The sequence below is a fragment of the Rhinichthys klamathensis genome, unplaced genomic scaffold (assembly GCF_029890125.1).
Source record: "Rhinichthys klamathensis goyatoka isolate OS25496 unplaced genomic scaffold, OSU_Roscu_1.1 h1tg000206l_1, whole genome shotgun sequence".
Lineage (NCBI taxonomy): Eukaryota > Metazoa > Chordata > Actinopteri > Cypriniformes > Leuciscidae > Rhinichthys > Rhinichthys klamathensis.
The window spans coordinates 514,950-538,418 of record NW_026606731.1 but is presented as its reverse complement, the minus strand read 5'-3'; the positions used below and the strand labels follow the sequence as shown (position 1 = coordinate 538,418).

General features: G+C 40.2%; 1 protein-coding gene across 1 annotated transcript; it reads left to right on the top strand.

Moving 5' to 3' along the window:
• The first annotated feature begins 9,280 nt into the window (after positions 1-9,280).
• On the top strand, positions 9,281-22,049 carry LOC130096704 (alpha-2-macroglobulin-like). Its single transcript, XM_056263327.1, has 34 exons — positions 9,281-9,374; positions 9,775-9,955; positions 10,065-10,221; positions 11,115-11,167; positions 11,283-11,303; positions 11,472-11,637; positions 11,756-11,840; positions 13,586-13,697; positions 13,810-13,930; positions 14,050-14,159; positions 14,252-14,422; positions 14,505-14,738; positions 14,844-15,053; positions 15,141-15,290; positions 16,629-16,754; positions 16,921-17,014; positions 17,492-17,615; positions 17,856-18,081; positions 18,152-18,278; positions 18,356-18,477; positions 18,573-18,624; positions 18,749-18,832; positions 18,915-19,091; positions 19,253-19,328; positions 19,534-19,690; positions 20,021-20,095; positions 20,177-20,339; positions 20,443-20,636; positions 20,720-20,932; positions 21,040-21,158; positions 21,429-21,510; positions 21,594-21,665; positions 21,767-21,872; positions 21,985-22,049. Exons 1-34 carry the CDS (start codon positions 9,289-9,291, stop codon positions 22,023-22,025), a joined length of 4,287 nt encoding a protein of 1,428 aa, XP_056119302.1. The 5' UTR covers positions 9,281-9,288; the 3' UTR covers positions 22,026-22,049.
• Positions 22,050-23,469: the final 1,420 nt, after the last annotated feature.

The window sequence follows — 23,469 nt, the reverse complement described above, 5'->3', positions numbered from 1 at the left end:
GCACAGCACACATCAGATTTTAGATAAGCGAACTGTTTCATTACAGCCCATAACAAACTTATCTTTTGAAAGCAAAACATCAGCTTCTAGTTCTTTCATGGTCAACTTTTCAAGCTGTTTGTTTAATCAGATGCCTTTCAACACATTTTACATTTAGCAACTGTTAATTCAGTAGCCTACTGCTTCTGCTTATTTGTTCTTACATAATGGTAATTATTCTAGTTCTCAATAACATTTCACATTTCTCAATCTCAATTACCATAGCTTAATCTCTGACTTCAAAGTTTTCTCTTCTAGGAGTTTATCAGTCTCCAATCAGGATTCACACTAACTTTGACAAGGCTACTCTGCATCTTTTGCAGTTATTATAAATCATCTTTGAGATCTGTCTCTCTATATTACCTTTACATATTTTGCAACTCACATTTGTTGGAGTCACAAAAGGATTCACTTTAAGACTTCAATCTTTTGACCTTGTTTTTTATCTCTTATTTCTCAGACCAAAAATTGTCACTGTCGTCATTTAAACACTGATCTATTTTCAACCCTACATTATTATCAGAAATGTGTCACGTGTTAAATGGTCCTACTGACCACAGTCAAGACAATCTCTGTCATCTGGTTGGTTCGTGTGTTAGCCTCAACTACAGCATCAGACACCTTGCAGTTTGATCACTGTGAGCTTCCAAAGGGCTTCAACTTAACTGCACACCCTTGAAGCAGTGTGTGTCCCATTCAGGAATGTAAACAGACCCACTGATAAGCAGTTCTCTGTATTCCTTTGACCATCCACCAATGGCGGATTCAATCACAATGGCCAAATCATACTCTTCATCATTATTATAGCTTGTTTTCATATGACGTCACGCCACTGCGTTGCCATGGCGCGAAATGCAAATGGAGGGCAGGAAGTGATTTGCTGGATTTAGAAAGCACTATAACAAACTCAAAATGCCTATGTTTTGCGTCGTTTATGGTTTCTTAAATCGATCAAACCACGATGAGTTTTTATCGTGTACCAAAAGTTGTTGTTCATAAGGGGGGAAAATGCAAGAAATTGACCGAAAAACTCCGGAAAAACGGCTTGCAAACCTACGTCTGCGGTCGGGAGGAGCCGAATGGGAAAATACCCGTGTGTGCAGTGATCACTTCGTCAAAGGTGAGTTAATGCAACTTAAGTGGCTATGTTTGTGTAACGTTTCCGAACTTTGTAAAGTCAAAGTATGTCTGTAAGACGAGGTAGTTGCTGATATCTACCGCCTCGATAGCAGGAAAATCTTTAAATTCAGTTGAAAAATCGCTCCTCTTCATAACGTAAGGATCACGTCCAACATATGTTTGATTTTTTGTTTATTTCTTTCTCTTGTAATAGCGTGTAAAGTAGTACAGTACGGACTTTCCTCCATCTCGTCCATTGCGCTCTTCACTCCCTGCCCTCCATCTGAATTTCGCGCGTCATCATAATCACGTGACTGAAACCCAGCTATTGGCAGAACATAATTTCATGAGCAGCACAGAAAATGCTCAAAATATTCTAATTTGTTTTCTGTCTTTACCTTACTAATTTGGTATTATCATCAACAACACTAATTACAAGTACATGTCTAACATCCGGAAACCGGGCGAATAAGCAAGCACTGTTGCTGTTATCCCAGCTTATCTTTTACAAAACATCATCTGCAAATCTCTTCAAAGTGAGATCTTCAGAGCAGAGCTGTTTACAGCATTTGCTCTCTTCTGTCTCACTATTTATTTATTTATTTATTTATTTATTTATTTCCCCGGACTGTTCCGTTACTCTTCATAAAGTGTAACAATTTGTACATCATCATTTTCATTACAACTGGTTTGAAGCCTTTTTCCTTCCATCACATGGTTAGTCTGCAGATTCAACTTAATATTATCATTATTTTATCTCAGTCTTATCTCTACTGTTTCTCCAAAACAGATTATATTACTCAGTCCGTAAATTACACAGACAACCATTATAGCTACTTGCTTCAATACCCTTATTTTCTTAACATTAATAAAATAAGGCAGATATATCATCATTTCAATCATTATTTTATCAAAATCTAGAATTGTTTCCCCATTCTGCTTAAAACATTCTTCATATCATGTTAATCCCTGTCAATCATACAATGCCTTATTTTATTCTAAAACTTTTCATATCATTTAAACATTTTACATTTGACTTCCATAAATTCTATCAGACCATGTCTATTTTCATCACATATAGTTTTCTACTATATTTATCCTTTCTTTTCTCTACATGCCAGTTCCTTCATTATCCTCTCCTTTCTTTTCTCAAACATGCCAGTTCCTTCATTATCTAACCAGTACATGATTGTTTGAACAATCCCCACACACACATATCTCACACACCAACCTTTTTTTTTTTTTTTTTCACTTCCCTCTTCCACCAAGTCTCACTTACAGTTCCCTCTATTTCACACAGACAGCCTTATTGCTTCTTGCTACTTCAATCCTTGTCATATAAATTTAAGTTCTATAGACATCTAATGTCATGCATCCATTTACAATCCATTATCTGTTCACATTTTTTACACACATGTTGAACGCAGCCACAACAACCTTTTGTCCCGCTGCCCTGTTCCACTGATTCTCGCACACTCTTAGTCTATTTGTGCTCAGTGTTTCCTCCCTGGGGAAATCATGGTATTTTCTCAGTTTTTTCAATATCTAAAACATACATTTCCCCCCATACTTTCCTAGTTCTACAGAAAACCGGTGTATCAAATTTGGCATGCTTACTCTGAGATTTTCCCATACTGGCTGTTTTCTGTTCCCTGTGGATTTCTCTTCAACGCGCGTTTTCTTTAATCTGTTAGGCGTCCCTAACAAATCCGACTCTTTTCTTTTAACCCAAATCGGTCGGGTTGCATTATTAGTGCCCTCCTAATTATGGTTTACCAAAAAATTCTGGTTCCCCCTAATTAGCCTTAGTACCTAAAAACAATTTGCTCCGTCGTGGAACAACTAATTTTCAGGGTACCTATCTGTTTGAAATCTCTTGATCTGTTACAGTTCTCACTTAATCCCAGATTATTTATCTGCTTGAAATTTCTTGTTCTGTTACTGTTACATGTGTGTCCTGAGTTTCCCCCCGTTCATTGTGTATTTGGTTTAGTCCTGTGTTCCAGTTTTCCCGCTCCTCGTTTCTGTTGAGTTCCTTCACCTGTGTCTAGTTAATTTGCCCCAGCTGTGCCTTGTTCCCCAATCTGTTCTCTGTGTATGTAAACCCAGTGTTCTCCCTCACTCCTGGTCAGTTATTGTCTATGTTACCAGTGTGTATACTTTGCCCTTCTGCCTGCCAGTATCTGTTTGTTGTTTTGATTTATTAGTAAAAGTGTCTGTCTTTGGAAATCCTGTTCTCCTCGTCTTCCTCTGCCTACACCAACCGTAACAGAATAACCGACCAAAAAGTAAAGAAAAGAGGGAAGATGGAGAGCTGGAAGCAGGCCTTTGTGGGAACCCGCCAAGCTGTGTTCCGTGGGACCCGTGGAGGCCGCAGTGGAGGCGGTGGTCGAGAGGAGTCCCGACACAACTCTCCACTCTGGCCTCTCTTCGATCCTGGGTTGGTGGTGTCCAGTTCAGCCAAGCCTTCGCCGCTGGTTCCATCCAGCACCAGGCCCTCTACACCGCTGGTTCCGTCCAGCACCAAGCCCTCTTCACCGCTGGTTCCGTCCAGCACCAAGCCCTCTTCACCGCTGGTTCCGTCCAGCACCAGGCCCTCTTCACCGCTGGTTCCGTCCAGCACCAAGCCCTCTTCGCCGCTGGTTCCGTCCAGCACCAAGCCCTCTTCGCCGCTGGTTCCATCCAGCACCAGGCCCTCTTCACCGCTGGTTCTGTCCAGCACCAAGCCCTCTTCACCGCTGGTTCTGTCCAGCACCAAGCCCTCTTCGCTGCTAGTTCCGTCCAGCACCAAGCCCTATTCGCCGCTGGTTCCGTCCAGCCCAGCCAAGCCTGCACCGCTGGTTCTGTCCAGCCAATCCGAGCCAGAGCCCGCTGATCCTGCGCCGGAGCCCGCTGATCCTGCGCCGGAGCCCATTCATGCTGCACTTGAGTCTGCTCTGGAAGACACAGCGCTCATTGTGGTGTCCGTGGCTGTTTTGTGTGTGTGGGCAGCACACACATCAACTACAGCCCATGAACCCAGCCTAGAGCTTCCCCGCACGCCTGCCGAGCCAGAGCTTCCCCGCACGCCTGCCGAGCAAGAGCTTCCCCGCACGTCTGCCGAGCCAGAGCTTCCCCGCACGCCTGCCGAGCCAGAGCTTCCCCGCACGCCTGCCGAGCCAGAGCTTCCCCGCACGCCTGCCGAGCCAGAGCTTCCCCGCACGCCTGCCGAGCCAGAGCTTCCCCGCACGCCTGCCGAGCCAGAGCTTCCCCGCACGCCTGCCGATCCTGAGCTTCCCTGCACGCCTGCCGAGCCAGAGCTTCCCTGCACGCCTGCCGAGCCAGAGCTTCCCTGCACGCCTGCCGAGCCAGAGCTTCCCTGCACGCCTGCCGAGCCAGAGCTTCCCTGCACGCCAGAGTCTGAGCTTCAAGCCAGCCCTACAGAGCCTTCTCTACGGGTCCCATCCAGCCCTCCCAAGCCTGACCTGATGCACGTCCCTGAGCCTGGCACTCTCCCCAAGAAAATTTTGGGGGGGGAATATAGGCCACCTGATGGTGCGTCTCCGCCATGGCCCCCTGACCAGCTTGCTCCGCCCTGGCCACCGGAAGAGGCGTCTCCACCCTGGCCACCTGAAGGGGCGTCTCCGCCATGGCCCCCTGACCAGCTTGCTCCGCCAGGACCGCCCGAGGGGTGGTCTCCTACTCCGCCATGGCCCCCTGACCAGCCTGCTCCGCCCTGGAGGCTTCCTGCTCAGGGTAGGCCACGCCCTCGTCAGCCTCCAGGGCGCCCGCCCCCCCACCCCTATTGAAGTTATACGGCGCGAGGACGCGCCTTTTTGGAGGGGGCGTTATGTTACATGTGTGTCCTGAGTTTCCCCCCGTTCATTGTGTATTTGGTTTAGTCCTGTGTTCCAGTTTTCCCGCTCCTCGTTTCTGTTCAGTTCCTTCACCTGTGTCTAGTTAATTTGCCCCAGCTGTGCCTTGTTCCCCAATCTGTTCTCTGTGTATGTAAACCCAGTGTTCTCCCTCACTCCTGGTCGGTTATTGTCTATGTTACCAGTGTGTATACTTTGCCCTTCTGCCTGCCAGTATCTGTTTGTTGTTTTGATTTATTAGTAAAAGTGTCTGTCTTTGGAAATCCTGTTCTCCTCGTCTTCCTCTGCCTACACCAACCGTAACAGTTACAGACCTCAATTAATCTCAGATCATTTTCCCTCGTATCTGTTTGAAATTTCTTGATCTATATAGATCTCAATTAATCTCAGATTACGTATCACAGAAACAGCCTTCAGCCAATATGGTTCAATTTCACTCTTCTCCCCAATTAAACTGAATTTAATTAACTTACCCAAAAGAAAATAAATTGAACTGTCTCTTACCAGAGATGCTTCTGTTGCCACCTGCGGGTTCTTTAGATTCCAGTGGTCGATTCTCCCGGCCCTGATATCGGTCGGCCCCTCTCTCTCAAGTTTACGAGGTAGAGCTGGAACTTACTTAGTCCAGGTGGCCAAACACCGTCCGATCTCAGGTCCAGGAGGCACGTCCAAGGAATCCCACTTCTGACACCAAAACTGTTGTGGAAAACTTTCATCTCAAACAAACATCACTGCGTAAGAGACACTCAGAGTCAAATTATTAAAATAGAAGTATTTATTCTTGCAAGAATAGGAGCAGTCTAATACACAGTTGTTACCCTGTGCAGAAGAGTGACACACCCCCAGACAGACTGAACTAGCTTTTATCTTAGTTTCAAGGCCTTCTTCCCCCCAGAGCCTTCCTCCCAGTAGTTTTCCATAGACGTCACTAGTTGGCCCACTAAGCGGCCTTCTGACATCTAGGTCAGAGGTCCTTGTTCGTCTGTTCTCTGGAGTGTCTCCCTCTTCTGCCTCCCCAGGTACATAAACAGAATCCTCTCTCACTACAAGTGAGAGACACACATGTGACATTCTTTGAATCATCTATATTTAACTAAAGATCAATGAATATCATTAAAATTGCCACCACAATGTATATTACACAAACACACATTTTGACATATGCATATATATACACATAACCCTAACCCATTTAATAAATCACACATGGCACTACTGGACAGTACATTACATTCTGATGGCACTACTGGACATCTTCCGAATGCAAGGGATGATACATAATTTTTGCATAATGTGTCTTTCATCTGCTGCAGCAAGTTTCTTTCTTTACGGTCCTCAACGTTGCCAGTTTCTTTGTGGTTCTTCAAAAGAGCTTGGACAGCACATCTGGAAACCCCTGTCTGCCTTGTGTCTTGTTGTGCTCAATCTTGCCATGGTGTATGACTTTTGACAGTTAAGGGTCTTATGCAACCTTGTTAGTCAAGTTTGGCTGTTCCTCACCCAGTTGTATTAATGTTGTGTTAATGTTCATATTACTGTATATAGACAAATTTTATTTTGATGCTTTGGAAAAACATTGTTCTTGAAACTTTCATGCCAATAAAGCCCTTTGTATTGAATACATTTGTGTGTGTTTAATTTGAGTGAAGGGGGACTGATCCCATAAGGTATAATACATTTACAGTATGTACTGTATATATCTTTCTTGTGCTTCTATGGTCATAATAACCAACATCCTTATGATATGTTAAAAACATTCACATAAACATGCACATCAAGTGAATATCAATGAAAGGCAGAAGCTGCTAAGTTTAAGTCAAGAAAGAGGAAACGGTATTAAGGTTAATAGATTGAAGGACGGATTAAATACACATTGCAAACTTATGTTTCCTAAACTTATGTTATTTTGGCTATGTACTCCAGTACAGCATTTGTAATATAACAAAATATATATCTATATCCATATACAAACCACTATTGTTATTCAAATTTTTATTCTTACACAATAACATTATGGAAGAAGCTGGATGATTATTTTGCTCATCCAACAAATTATGCAATAAGGGAAAATAGTTTTTTTTAAATTGCATGATGATACCATATATACAAAGCTCAGTCATACATTCTGTTTTTACGTTTCTATAATGTTCAGTATTTTTTATGCTGTCATAGAGGTGTATATTCAGTGTAAAAAAAAACTATTGAGGTCATAGTTTGTGGGGGTGCTGTTGTACTTATTTACTTTATATCAAGATGTTAATAACAATTGAAAAAATAAGAAACCCCTCTGAATACAATGTAGTGCAACATCACCTTTAACTATGACCTGTTGAATTGACACATTTCTGACTGATTATAAACTTGTAGCCCAACTGACATCAGGTTACGGTAAGTTAGCTAACGTTAGTGAAGTGTTGGTCACGTAAGCTATAGCTCCAATTAACCTATTATCTTCCAATAAACATTAACTAAAACTGGCTACATAAAATATAACTACTGACTAGATTCACGAGAGGTCGGCTAATGTGAGTAAAAGTAAAAAAAAAATACAGTAATTTCATTAACTTACCCGCGAGCGTACCTCGGAAACACTGAAAATGAATGGGGCTCAATGCTGGAACTATCAGTGTTTGGAACTATTGGCTGCTCCACGACACGCGTTACTTCCGCATTCCAAAGTTCCTATGGCGGTCTATGGGAGTGTCGCAACTCTGTTTTTCAACGGCTCTGCTAAGGGCCCTTACATAGTCAACGCATCGGTACGCATACGCGTGCGCAAGGCTACACATCGCTACGCTTCGGCCGCCATTATGCGTCGATGCGTAGCCAAATGTGTCATCCTAGTTTTTGATACGCGACGCGCCGATGCACGCAATACTACGCGTTGTCGGTGGGGGCGACATTGCAAGTAATGTACATAAAAAGGTATATTATTATGTTTACAGAAGAAGAAGATTTGAATACAATGGCGGGCGAAGAGGAAAAGTTATGCGAGCTTGTTCGTATACATCCTTTGTTGCCGCCGATGTAAAATCAGCAATATGCACTCCTCTTCAGTTGCCATTTTGATCTGAATATTACGTGACCCGACTCTAGACTCTACTACCCCCTGCTGCGCGATCGGTGTATTGCATTTCACGCATCGCCGGTGACGCTTGTGTACTATGAAAAGGAGCGCGTAGCTCGCGTCGCTCGCGTTGCTTGCTCGCGTTGCTCGCGTTGACTATGTAAAGGCCCTAAGACCTACCCACACTGTGACGTGGGCAAATCATGTAACGCGGTTGAAAACGCCCCTCTGTTCATGGCCTCGCCCCCTGATCTGGTAACTCCTATTACCGTCTGCAGAGACCTCTATTTGTTCGAAACGGTTATGAAATCACGTGACTCTGGCAGTTTGATAACTTTGATACACGCTCCGAGTCCGAACCATTGATTCGGAACAAACGATTTGTAAAGGCTTCGAAGCTTCATGAAGCGGTGTTTTGAAATTGCCATAACTATTTGCCAGTTTCCAGGTTTGGAGTGTCTGTCATTTGTTGCCGTGTGTATTTGGATTCTCTCTTCAAAACGTATCATAGGTGACTTTCAGTAACCATGTTTAGTCGTATTGTGAAGGCAGAGAATTTACAAATGCAAACACCAGCTTACAGTATCTCTCCCTCTCAGTTTGAGTGGGTGGGTGCATGTATGTGCACTGGATCAGTTGTCTTGCCCCACTGTTTGTCTACGTGGAGTTAAAGGTCAGTAGCTCTGCATTTATCTGTAGATGAGGAAAAGAGTAGGAGTTTGTTTTCAGATCACATGTACACTTATGCTATGTACTTTAAAGTTCTCAGTTGATTTCAGTTGATGTTATGACTATGAAAGTTCAGTTCTTTTATATAACATGCAAGAATTCTCTTTTGACTTTCAAAGAAAAAAAGACTATTTAGATTTACATGCTTGGATATTCCAACATGCAACCTTTAAGTTGTTCAACCCTGAATTATGCAGTCAGGAACATTCATAATGAATTTAATGTTTATTATGATCTGTGAAGGAGTAAAGCAAAAGCATGTCTTGAACTGCTTTTTTTATCATTTATGACACTCATTACAAATGAATTTTTTGACAAACCAACAAATTGCAAATCACAGGTTTGTTGAACTGCATTGCCTACATGGTTGAATCATTAATCAGATGATCAATACAGATGTTTTGAAGGACCTCCTTTAGCTAGAGTCCCTTTAAAAGAGACGGTCCAGTTCATCTCATGACCTGCTGATCGCTCGTCATCATGACTCTGAATATCAGCTGCTGTTGGAAAGGGCTCCTTCTGCTCTCTTTCCTCCTGAACTGTGTCAATGGACAAACATCCGGGCCGTAAGTTTTTAACAATTTCTGCTGAGGAAGACTGTGTTTTGCTTTCTAAGTGTGATAAATTATTATACCATTAGTTAATGTGTAAGATAAGTCTTGATTATTTCTCCTGTATTGATTTAACGGATCTGTGTTGCTCAGTAGAAGTTTGCTGTTTAAAAGACAACTTAAGGCATGTATAACATTACATAATTACAGTGTATTTTTAAGAGCAACAGTGTTCTTTCGTTAAAGAATTAAGTCATTAGACTTAATTATACAGTTTGCCCTTGTATTCTCACTTCTCATATAATTGATCAATAGCAAATTAACTTTATTGATTTTCACTCCCAGTTTAATTTGTTATGGTTCTTATTGTATCTAGCCACTCAGGCAATATTGTATGATCATTTTCTCTGGACAGGTCTTTCATGGTGACGTTTCCTGCAGTGATCGCTTCTGGATCTGAGGCCAAACTGTGTGCAAGTCTTCTCAAGCCCAATGAAAGCCTTGTCATGAACATTCATCTGGTTCATGGTAACCAGAGCACTTTACTGCTGCAGGAGAAAGCTGAGGAAGAGTTTCACCGCTGCTTTAACTTCAAGGTCTGCCATCAAAACATACACATTATGATTATTATCAAATTTATTTCACCATAACGCATCTAGTTTTTGTGATGGCAGGTTGTAAATACAGTATATTATTTCTCATCAGGCTCCTCTGGTCGAAGCAGAATCAGTGCAGAAAATGAAGGTCGAACTACTGGGAAAAACTTTCAAGATGACTGAAGAGAGAAAAGTCATGTTCAAGCCTTACTATCCTCTGACCTTTATCCAGACTGATAAACCTATCTATATTCCAGGACAGACAGGTGAGCTTTGAATGTCTCAAAGGCTAAACCACAGTAAATAATGCTGATGTCACTGTAAAATACATAATATACATTAAGTAAAGCTTGCTATGATCATGCAATGAGCTGATGTAGCACCATCGGTCAAAAATGACAAATGTTGCACAAACCAGAAGATGATAAAAGAAGTAAACCGTTCAATGAATTTACAAACTTGAAAACATAAAAGAGGAGCATAAGGAAAGAAGATAAGGATCCGTAGCTTTGAAATCTAACAGCTTTGGAAACACAAGAATGGTCATCTAGTGTGTTCGAACAATCCCCTCAGATTCAAACATATATCTAAATACTGTAATTACAAATAACTGATAACGTAAATCACTTTATATCAGTGTCTATGACTTTATTTTATATGAAATCTAGAGATACTGTAGATCAGGGGTGTTCTTGGAGAGCCACTGCAGAGTTTAGCGTTAACCTTAATTAAATGTCAGTATCAGGTATCCAGCTAATAAAGTCCTTCAGGTTTATCTGAAATCTACAGGTCTGTGTGTTGAAGCAGGGTTGGGACTAACTCTGTGTGGCCCTCCAGGAGTTTGACACTCCTGCTATAGATCTTTACATGTGATAATAGCTGTCTGGTATAAGCCTACTTGATTCTAACTGGTCAGCTGCTGCAAACTGGTCAGAAATTCTTGTAAAATGACAGTCAAAACAAGCTACTGACACAGTTTAATTTGGCTCAAAAGACATGTTCACACATCAGCAGAATACAGTTGTCATCCTTAATACGGTTACGTTAACACAAGGTCTAGTTATTTACAGGAGTGAAATACTGACTAAGCGTTGTCCCTTACATAAGAGCTGAAGACGTCAAAAATCAGGCTTTTTTAACACTAATTTCTATTTTACAGTGAACTTCAGAGTTGTTACCATGGATACAAACTTTGCACCCCTTGATCAGCAGGTCTGATGTGTTTTTCTTAAATCTTTATCGCCCTCGTTTTCTCTTGCATTTATTAAATACATGTTTAATAAATAAAAACATTTTTGTTCTTTATTTGCTATTTGCTCTTTTACAGTATAGTACAGTGGTTCTTGAGGTAAGAACACAAAACCTCCTAATATGCAGTCAATCTTAACTGTAGAAATTCGGTTATATTTGCAATTATTGTACTTTCAGTAGACTAATTATACATTTCTTCGTTGAAAGTCAGGATATGTGTAGCTGACTGTAACTAAATATCTGCACTGTCTCTGGTATTAAACAGGACAGTCAAGGTAACCGTATTGGTCAATGGACAAATGTTTCTTCAACAAGGTGGATTTTGCAGCGCTCTTATGAATTAAACCCAGAGGCCCGTCAAGGCATGTACAAACTGAAGGCTTTTATTGGTGACAGGATGATCTCATATGATTTTGAGGTGAAACAATATGGTAAGTCATAAAAACAAATGATTTGCAATGTTGCATGAGAAGAGTTTCAGTAATATGTTTGTCTATTAATATCTAATTTGACGACTAATAACTATAATTTCTGCCTTCTAAATTCTAGTTTTGCCTAAGTTTAAAGTTTCTGTAAAAAGCCCAAATGAAGTGAGTGTTGAAGAAGAGGAACTGATAATTGAGGTTTGCGGAAAGTAAGTGGTTAATTATATTTCCTGCATTAAGCGAGCAGTTTGTTCTTCCATTCGTGGCACAATTAAGTTACTTTCATTTAATTGTTAATTGTATTTTTTTTTTTTTTTACTTTGGTGTCAGTTACTTACTGTAATCCCCATCCTAATATGCAGTCATGTGAAAAAGAAAGTACACCCTTTTTAATTCTATGGTTTTACATATCGGAACATAATAAAAATGCGTGGTCTTTAGCAGGTCTTAAAACCTCAACCTCAGATGAACAATTTTGGCCTTCTGTTCTTTACAAAGTTGCTTCAGTTCATTGAGTTGGCATCTGTTTATGCATCGCTCTCTTAAGGTCCACCCACAGCATTTCAATCGGGTTGAGGTCTGGACTTTGACTGGGCCACTTTTTCAGCCATTCTGTTGTAGATTTGCTGGTGTGCTTGGGATCATTGTCCTGTTGCATGACCCAGTTTCAGGCAAGCTTTAGCTGTTGGACAGATGGCCTCACATTTGACTCTAGAATACTTTGGTATACAGAGGAGTTCATGGTCGACTCAAAGACTGAAAGGCGCCCAGGTCTTGTGGCTGCAAAATGACCCCAAATCATCACCCCTCCACCAGTGTTTGACCGTTGGTATGAGGTGTTTGTGCTGATATGCTGTGTTTTGTTTTAGCCAAACGTCTTGTCTGTCCAAACGACATTGTTCCAGAACTCTTGTGGTTTGCTCAGATGCAATTTTGCAAACCTTTTTTTTTTTTTTTTTTTTTTGGAGAGAAGAGGATTTCTCATGGAGTACAAAGAAGTACAATTCCATGTTGGACAGCGCAAGCCTTATGTCATCCTCCACCTGGAGCCAATTTCGGTACTTGGTTTTCAAGGCAGTCAATTTTGAAAACCCTTCCTCGCACAGACAAGTTAAGGTAAATGGAAGTAATTAAACTGAGGATATTCAGTCATCACACTCGACCAAAACGAAGGCAGAGAGCAAGAGCTTTGTCTGCAAGATAGAAGGTGTTGGCATCTCTCCCTTCCATCTATCGGTTTAACAAATTCAGCCTGTCGAAAATGTCTACAACTTAAGGTATGACAACTGCGCTAACCACCGGAGGTCAGCTAGGTGCTGCGCAAGGTCGGACTTCACGTCAACAAGAAACGTCTTCACTTCTGAATGAAATTTGTAGAGGCGATGTAAAACCCGACTTCTGGAGAGCCAGTGTTTTTTATTTTTTTATTTATGTACATTCTACTTGAAAATAAATCAAATACACAGAGTACCCACGTGATGCCCTGTCTTTGTGTGTGTGTGTTTTTTTAAAAACAATTTGTGCCCCACTCCCCTTGTTGAGAGCCACTTTGATCATTGCTGATGTCTTTCCTCCTTGGCATTGCGTTAAAACACACCTGAATGCTCCAGACCGGCAAACTGCAAAAACGTCTGCTTTTATAGAGTTGGTCATGCTTGCTGATGATCAGTTAATCAAAGTCATTTGATTAGCAGCTCCTGATTGCTACTTTCCCTCTTAATTCTTATGCTTTTGTTTTAATAAACCATGACACAGTGTAATATGTCATGTGCTGTTGTTCATCTGAGGTTGTATCTACATAATTTTAAGACCTGTTGAGGACCAGATTTGTTTTTGTATTATGTCCTGATACATAAAACAATAGAATTCAAAAGGGTGTACTTTTTCACATGACTGTATTAGTTGCTGAACTCAACCCTGGGTTATAGATCAGTTGCTTGTACCTTTTTCGCAGATACACTTATGGACAGCCTGTACCTGGTAAATCATGGGTGAAAGTCTGCCGTAATAATTTGTCCTACCAGACCCATCACACCAATCCAGTGTGTTTAGAGGAAACCGTGGAGGTATGTGAGTTGAAACACAGTACAAGTAATTGCATCTTTACTTTCCTCCATTTATCAAATTAAAACACTCTACAGTCAACATGCTATGTTTGCGTTCATTCCTTATAATTAGATAAAAAAGACAGGCTGTGCCATCCATACCTTAGATACATCGGTTTTTCTGAACGCCACACTAAAGGATAGGCTGGAGAATTCTCTTCGTGTTGAGGCAATGGTTACAGAAGAAGGAACAGGTGAGCTGCTGGATTTGGTCAGATCCCGTTACCTACATTTCTTGAATTTCTCATTTTTTATGTTTTACTTTAATTTTATTTTAAAGAATATTTCTTTTTGGTGTTTTTACTGTTTACAGAGATCACCATGACAAAATCTGAATCTGTAACTCTCACTTATGAAATTGGTAAAGCCACATTTACTGAGCTGCCCAAAACATATGAACATGGATCAGTTATAGAAGGAAAAGTAAGTCTAAAATCAGTTTGTCTCAGTTTAACACCATTGATATGTACAGAATTATTCATTAATTTATTCCTTCTAAATCTTATTTTCAACAGATCAAACTCTCAAATTACAAAGGCGCACCAATTCAAAACAAAGAGGTTTATCTTATGGAGGGTAACATCTGGTCCCCAAAACTGCTCCTAAATCTCACTACAGACAGTGATGGACTGGCCAGCTTCTCTTTTAATACATCCAGTCATTCTAAAAGTGATATTAATCTGATCGTAAGGGTGTTTGTGTTCACTTAGTTTTGTGTTCCCTGAAGAGTTCAATTGCATGAGTTATTTCTGATTCTTTGTTATCCAGGCAAGTGTCTCTCAAGAGGGCCGTTATTATGGCCACAACAAGCCTTACTTCTCTACTGAAGAAAAAACAGTCCAGCTCTTCCAGCCTGCCACTCCATACACCCCAACACTAAGTGAATTGATTATAGAGAATTCTGAGCAACCATTAAAGTGTGACTCTGAGTTTACAGCCACCATCAAGTATTATTTTATTGGAGAGACTGTTGAAGACTTCAAAGCGGACATTGTCTATATGGTGAGAACGTGCAGTATTTATATTATTACAGATATGTTTTTATTTAACAGTATTATTTGGCTGCACTAGTCAGTTTGTTATTAGAGTGTCATCTGTCTGTTTCAGGTCTTGTCCAGAGGAGTGATCGTTCATCATGGATATGAGAAGGTTGAAGTGAAGTCTTCTAATGGAGCAAGAGGCACAATGTCGTTCAAATTGTCTGTTGGTTCAGATCTGGCTCCTGTACTGCAGATTCTGGCATACTGTGTTCTGCCCAGTGAAAATGTTGTTGCTAGTAGCAAAGATTTCAACATTGAAAAGTGTTTCAAAAACAAGGTATGTATTGTAGCTTTAGAAATGACCCTCTTTAAACTCTATTTCTGACTAAATTATAAAATAAATCCTATTCACTGTATGTCACAGGTGTCTCTGCAGTTTTCTCCTGCTAAAGCGCTTCCTGGTGAGAAAAACACTCTCCAGCTCTCAGCTCAGCCTGGTTCACTGTGTGGCCTCAGTGCTGTAGATCAGAGCGTCCTGATCCTGAAGTCAGGAAAACGTCTGGATGCTGACAAGGTGTAGATGCTTTAAGATTCAGTATTGATTAACTGCGTCTTCATAGTGGGGAATCTGCAGTGTGAATCATCGCGTGTGCTGTTCCCTGAAAAGCGGGAATGAGATGCAGCGCTGCTTTTCAGCGCTTTTGGGAATATGCTTTGTGTGTGACCAGCTGCAAAATATGTGTTTAAACAACGAAATTGGCCTAGAATTTGGCAGCCTCTGACAGTGATGTCAATGGAATGCGCTCTTGTCATAGGCTATAAATAAATGTGAAACCGGTGCTAAGGTTTCTTTGTCTGAAGAGACAACCTGACACATCCTCAGTGCGGCAAAGAAGTGCAGCATTTCGTTCCCGCTTTTTCATGGAATAGAGTTACAGTCAAAGTAACGTGAGACGTTCCCTTTCAAAAGCTACTCTCAATCCTGCACTGCTTTTCAGTGTTTATTGGAACGAGAATACCAACGTCGCCACACTGGAGGTGTCTGGACCCCTCACTGTTGTGTAGTGTGTGTGTGTGCTCACAAGCACAAAAGAGGCCTCAGACATGAGCTTGGGATGTTGACTCCAGGACTGTGAGCCTGGAGCCACATGATCATCCAAACTATAGAATCTAATGAATGTTTGCAAGGAGGACCAGCATACGTACTTGCTGCAAGGGGGCGCCCCAAGGTGAGCACGCAGCAGCTTAACCTAAAACCTTTCGCAATGCTTTCACTAGCCTTGTTCCAACGCACTGGCAGCATCCTCTTTTCCAAAACAGACTAAACAGTACTGAGGTGTGTTGTTCATTCAGGCAAGGGCCATGAGCACGGAGACACCCACTGTCTGCTTTGCTTTGACTCAATTTCTGTTTTATTTTCTTTCGCTTCACACACAGAGAAAATTTCTGCACACTGCCAGTTGAAAACTAACTCCTAACAAGAGTGACAGACAGAGAGGTGAAGCACACAGAGAAACACAGTATGGTCTCGAAGACAAAGAAACCTGAATACGCACCTGTTTCACATTTATTTATAGCCTCTGATGAGAATGCATTCCAATGACGCCACCGTCAGAGTCTGCCAAGTTCAAGGACAATTTCATAGGCGTGTATACACACATATTTCGCAGCTGGTCACACAGTGTATTCCCAAAAGCACTGCAGCATTGATAGTAACTTTTGAAAGGGAACTAGTGATAACAGACATTAGATATTACTGCATTGATTCATCTGTTTAAGCTGACATCCCTATCTCAGGAGATTTAACATTAATCTTCATTCTTTTTCACCAAAATGTAATTAAAGTTTTGTTGAAAATACATAAATTATTTAGAAATCATACTGATAGTGTGTGAACGTGGTCCTGTCACAGGTCTTCAACTTGCTGCCAGTGCAGTCGGGGTCAGATTATCCTTATTCTGTTGAAGATGAGCGGGGGTGTCTGCATGTGAGACCCCGTCGAGCTGTGGCGACAGACAACGCCTATGAATCCTTAAAGGTAACAGGTGGATTATATGTGTGGCAGTGCTCTAGATAATGATTAGGAGAGTATTTACTGCACATGCATAAGTAAATCCATAAAAAGCCTTCTTGATTATACTGACAATAAAAAGTTATTTGTATTTTCATGACTTTTATTGTGGTTCATCATTATCATTTGACAGAGAGTGGGATTGAAGATGGCAACAAATTTGGTTGTGCAAGTTCCTCAGTGTCTGTCATACAGAGGCTTGATGTATCACCGAAACTATTATACAGGTACATGTACTGTTATTACAATCAAAGCTGTTATGTTTTAATATGTAGGTGCTTGTTATGAAATATATTTCAAAAAATAAAATCTTTAATTTGAGAAATTGTGAAACTTGTACAATTCATACAAATTACAATTCAACAATTATAGTGATGTAAATGTAGTACTGTACAAAAAATGAGTTTTTTTCCTGGGGTTATTAGTTAACTTTGAATCAGTGTTATTATTGGTAACAAACTCCACTTTAAAACTTAACTATATAACTTTTGTAAAAAAAAAAAAAAAATGCAATAAAATAAAACCTTTGGTAGCTCTAAAATACTAACAATAAAAAATAAATAAACATATATTTTTTTACAACAATATAATAAATGAAATTGATGATCTGCCCTTAATTTGCTTTTCACTTCTGACTGCATATAGACTTATTTTGACGTGCTTTTCACATACCACTTAACTACAAAATATCACTTTTTTTCCAGTGATGGATCATGTTCCAATGCTGATGAGTTCATTACTGGGTGCTGGTTTTGACAGAAATTCTCCAGCAGTGACGATTCGGACCTTCTTTCCAGAAACGTGGATCTGGGAACTTGCTGAAGTGGGGTATGTAAAGTGTAATCAGTATTTAACATGCATCACATCAAAACATCATATTTATCTTATCTTATTACTCCTCTTTAAAACATCATCTCCCCTCACACCCACAGGACACAAAATACCTTGCTTGCTTTGCAGATTCTGAATCCAGTTATTTTATCATCTGTGTACTGAATGTTTTTATTTAATACAGGAAAAGTGGCAGAGTAAGAATCAAATATGCCTATTGTTGTAATTCCTCCGCAGGGACTCTGGATCAGCTCAGGTTCCTGTCACGGTTCCTGACACCATCACCTCTTGGGAGACGGAGGTCTTCTGTCTGTCCTCTGAAGGTCTGGGTCTCGCTCCTCCTGCTCAGCTGACAGTTTTCCAGCCCTTCTTCCTGGAGCTCTCTCTGCCTTACTCCATCATCCGTGGGGAGATCTTTGAGCTGAAGGCCACTGTCTTTAACTATCTGTCCAAGTGCATCATGGTGAGATTTCAGACTCAGTCTAATCAAATCATATCAAATATGCCACTAATCATGTGTGGTTGATTGACAGGTTAAAGTGACTCCAGCTCCGTCCTCAGACTACACTCTCAAAGCCTCCTCTGATGATCAGTATTCATCCTGTCTATGTGCTAATGGGAGAAAAACCTTTAAATGGACCCTCACTCCTTCGGTTCTTGGTGAGTTTTCCAGTCTGAATCATTGTTTCTCAGTGTTTGTGTCTGTTGTATCTTCACGTACATGTCTTGTGTTGTAGGAGTCTTGAATATTACTGTCAGTGCAGAGGCAGAGGCGTCCCAGACTGTGTGTGACAATGAGATTGTGAGCGTCCCAGAGAGAGGACGCATTGACACGGTCACACGAAGTCTGCTTGTACAGGTCAGCGCACGTCAAATTTCTCTTAGATATCATTTACCCTTTATCATAATGCTTATGCCAGTATGATGTGTTGATGTGATTGTTTTATGCTGCAGGCGGAAGGAACTGAAAAGACAGAGACTCAAAGCTGGTTATTGTGTCCAAAGGGTTTGTCCACAGAATTTATTTTATATAGATTTAAAATGTATAGATTTTTTTATGTTATTTAATATTAAACCATAGTGTTACTCTGCTGATCACTGATATGTGTTTCTGTCTGTCTGGTTTGTAGGTGACAGTCTCTCAGAGGAAGTGGCTCTGACTCTCCCTAAAGATGTGATAGAGGGATCAGCCAGATCCTCTGTTTCAGTCATTGGTAAAATTTACAAATACAAGCAGAAATGAGGAGATTGGGTTTGGATTAATAAAATGTAGTTTCATTTGTGTATGGTTTATAGGAGATATATTGGGTCGTGCACTGAGGAATCTTCACGGATTATTACGGATGCCGTACGGCTGTGGAGAGCAAAACATGGCTGTTCTTTCTCCCAATATTTACATTCTGCAGTATCTGGAGAACACAGAGCAGCTCACCTCAGCCATCCGAGAGAGAGCCACAGGCTTCCTGAAGAGCGGTGAGAGACATAAATCATGTCAAGGAAATACTGAGATTGTTTGATAGCAAATTATACATTTTTTAACACAACTGAATTTCATTCAGTAAAGTTGAATAATCAGACACATTGAGTCAACCCAAACAAACTGTTGAAGTGTTAACCATTATTACACCAAACAGGATACCAGAGACAAATGAACTACAAGCATTTGGATGGATCTTACAGCACATTTGGTTATGGTGATGGAAATACATGGTAAATATATTTTCACTATTACTTTTGTTAAACAGAAATAATATCAAGATAATCTACAATAATAAACCCAAGAGAATAGTACAAAAAAACACATTTAAGAATGTGTCTCAGTTCAAATTATTTGTTTTGAGATTTATGATGGTGAATTCATTAAAACACCTGATGACATTTTTTTTAATTTTTTTATTATCTTCCACACCACCAGGTTGACTGCCTTTGTCTTGAGGTCTTTTGGCAGAGCACAGAAATACATATTTATTGATCCAGAAATTATTCAGGGTGCAAAGAATTGGTTAATAAGTAGACGGGATTCAGACGGCTGTTTTATCCAACAGGGAAGCTTGTTCAACAACAGAATGAAGGTCTGTCAACTTCTGTCTATCTATATCTCTCTATCTCTCTTCCTATCTAGAACACCCTAGCAGCCACCTAGAAATGGTCTAGTAACTATATAGAAAACCTGGAATCTTAGACCTGTAAATGTTTAAGCTTTAAAAAAAAAAAAAACATTTAGGCCTGGTTTCACAGACACGGTTTAGATTATGCCAGGATTCGGCCTTAGTTAAATTAGGATATTTAAATACCTAAAAGCGTCTGCCAAATGCATATATAAAGCAAGTTTTTCTAGAATAGATGAACTTTCCTTTAGTAGTGTGTTGCTTTATTTATCCTTCATTTCTCATATATTCCAGGGTGGAGTGAATGATAATGTGACCATGACTGCCTACATTACTGCATCATTGCTTGAACTGGAAACTCCAGTCACAGTAAGTTCATCTTCAGGAAACACAGTATAAACTCATAGAAAAATGACACTCACAGTGTCGGTTTCTCTGTTTTTGTCACAGGATCCTGTCGTCAGTAAAGGTTTGTCATGCTTGAGGTCCGTCATAGAGGATGTCAAAAACATTTACACCACTGCTCTGCTCGCCTACACTTTCAGTCTGGCTAAAGACACGGACACTCGACAGCAGCTTTTCAAGAAACTGGAGGATGTTGCTATTTCAGACGGTAAGTGGTTTGTTTCTGATGACTTTCTGTTGTCTATTATGGCTGTCCTATTTTTGTTTTTTATCATGCTCATTGAGTTAGGCGTGTGTCTTTTGTCCTCAAGGGTCTCTTCTCCACTGGTCTCAGTCTGCATCTGCTGATGACTCTGATTCTCTGGCAGTGGAGATCAGCTCATATGTGCTGCTAGCTGTTCTCTCTGCAGATTCAGTCACTACAGCTGATCTGGGCTATGCTAACAGGATTGTCAGTTGGCTTGTGAAGCAGCAGAATGCCTATGGAGGATTCTCCTCCACACAGGTTACTCAAACTACTCCAATCAAACACATTATTACCGGTGTGAATGAGTAAAAGTGACATTACTGAACACATTTATTTCCCAGGACACAGTGGTGGCTCTTCAGGCTCTGTCTTTGTACGCTACCAAAGTGTTCAGCTCTGCCGGCTCCAGCACAGTGACTGTACAGTCAGCAGGAGACACTCACCACTTTGATGTCAATCAGGACAACAAGTTACTGTACCAGGAGAAGCAGCTGCAGACCGTTCCAGCCAAATACAGCATTGAAGTGAAGGGCTCAACCTGTGTGTCTGTGCAGGTCTGTAGTGCGTTCAGCTTCATTTACTCACACTCCCTTTCTCTCTTGGCATTGTGGTTATTCTGCTGTGAGATGAATTATGAATATGTTTGTGTTGACTCTCTCAGATGGCTCAGTTCTACAACATTCCCACTCCTACTGAAGCTAAAACATTGAGCATTGACGCTAAGATTGAGGGAGATTGCAAAACATTGGGACAAAATTTCATTTTGAATTTCACTGTCAAGTAAGAAAATCTCTATTCAGTTCAAGTCAAAACAAATAAATCTTTACTGAATATCATTAAAAAAGGCAATATAAATTGAAATGGCATATCTCAGTATTTAAAACTGCAACACTAACTTGAGAAACTAGAAAACATTTTTTTTATTACTGACACATTAAGAGTGATGAAAACTGCACGAGTCTTGTTAATTATACTGGCTTTTGTTCTCGCTTATTTGTAAGTTGATATGAGGCATTTAAGAACCAAACCTTTTAATTTGCTCTTTTCCAGATACGATGGTCTACAGGAAAGGACTAACATGGTCATTGTGGATATTAAACTCTTATCTGGATTCACAGCTGATACATCAATGGTGTGTTTGAGTGATTCATCACAGAATGTGTAAAGTTTCTAGAGTTCACTATTAAGAAATTAACCAGCACTTTTCCCCCACAGCTTGGAAGATATTTACCACTTGTGGAACGGGTTGATTCTAAAGATGATCATGTCATTGTGTATTTGGAGGAGGTGAGAAAACAGCAACATTCATATTATTTTAAATCATTAGGTCGATTCATAAACCTTTTATCCGTAATGTCCATGCCTGATGTGTTTGTTTCTTCCTGCAGATTCCACAACATTTTCCAGTGAGTTACCAGATACAAATAAAACAGATTCTTCCAGTGAAGAATCTCAAGCCAGCTGTGGTCAAAGTGTACGATTACTACCAAACAAGTAAGATTTAATATGCCAGTGTTGAATGTTTTGATCATGTAATGCACATTGTTTATTCAGATTTACAGGTTTTAATTGTTGTATGAATGTGAACATCTTTCTTTTCCTTCAGGTGATCAGTCAGAGGCTGAGTACTCCTTTCCCTGTGAATGAAGCTGCTGAAGTTCATCACCTCATAGTTCAACTAGGATAAAGATATTTGAACATTCTAATGTTTAATATTACAATGTTAATTATTTATCCTGTGCAAAATTATTTCCAATTTCATCCCAAATTAGAACAACCCCCCAAAAATCAGTTTTTCGACACATCTCTCGAGAATCTGACTATTCAATTCACAATAGATATGATTAATAAAAGTGATGAAAACAAGTTATAGTGAGCTAGTTGAATTGTTGAATGTGTAGTACTTAGCTACATGCTATGGCAACATTTCAGAATCAGACAAGATATAATTTTATAATGATATATTGTGAATTTGTTTTTATCTTAACTCGCCTTTATCTTGTCTTCACACACACTGTAAGACAAGAGGGCAATTTAGGTCCATTGTAGGTCCTCGTGCTGTAGAATATTTACTTTGTCCTTCATTTTTAACTGAACAGCAAACAACCAAAATATGAACAGATATCAATAACAAGTCACCTTACCTAGTCATTGAGAGGTCAGAAACTTCACTCATCCCATCACAGCCAGGTACTCAAAGACAGACTATTATTCTTAAAAACCAGAAGAACTCACAATAACATGTGACCAAACGGTTGCCGGCAAGAAAGAGTCAATTTAATCTAAAGGAATAATTTAAAAGAATATAATTTTTTTGAGTCGACCACGCCACCTAGGGATTTACACCCCAGGAACTCACTCAAAGCACACAGGTTCGTTATCAACAAAGAAATGGTCAGAGACGTGGATTCCCCATAAAAAGAACACTATTATTAATTCACTAAAAACTTCAGAAAAACTCCAATAAAATACCCATCCCTCGATAGAACATTGAACTCAACACTTAGTTCAGAATATATCATATACAAGGAAATTAATAAAAGAAACAAGATAATTAATGGATTGAAATATGTATACCAGCAGTAGATCACAAAAAAAAAAAAAAAGAAGAGGGAGAAGGGAGAAACAAGAATTCAAAACCAGGTCAAAAAGAAACTAATACACAACCATGCAGGGCTGCATGACATCTACTATACCTTGGGCACCCCTGCTGAAAGTGGCCTAAAAAAACAACAACACTCAATACTGAAGTGGTTTCAATTGTTCTGTAAATAACTTAGCAGAGATCTTTGATGCCAGAAATAATTAGACTTTATTTTCGAATGCCGTTCCGTTCCATAGAACGGCGCTCTAACGCTCTGGCCCTTCGGCCTTCTAGCGCTCCCGAGTGTTTTTGGGTTCAGAGTTATATAAATACATCCTTTTCCAAAGATGGTCATACACTTATAGATAGTTTTGGGTGAAGGTCTTGTACCATGTGACATACTGAAGTAGCTCTCTCTGCTGTATCAGCATTCGGCCTTTCAGGCTTCCAAATGTCAAACCCAAGGATGCACCCACACTCACACAGAGGAACTAATAGTGTCCTAAT

Coding starts and splice junctions, on each gene's coding strand:
- LOC130096704 (XM_056263327.1), top strand. CDS start 9,289: ATGACTCTGAATATCAGCTGCTGTTGGAAAGGGCTCCTTCTGCTCTCT. Junction 14,160..14,251: donor GATCAGTTATAGAAGGAAAA/GTAAGTCTAAAA, acceptor TATTTTCAACAG/ATCAAACTCTCAAATTACAA. Junction 20,340..20,442: donor GGATGTTGCTATTTCAGACG/GTAAGTGGTTTG, acceptor TTTGTCCTCAAG/GGTCTCTTCTCCACTGGTCT.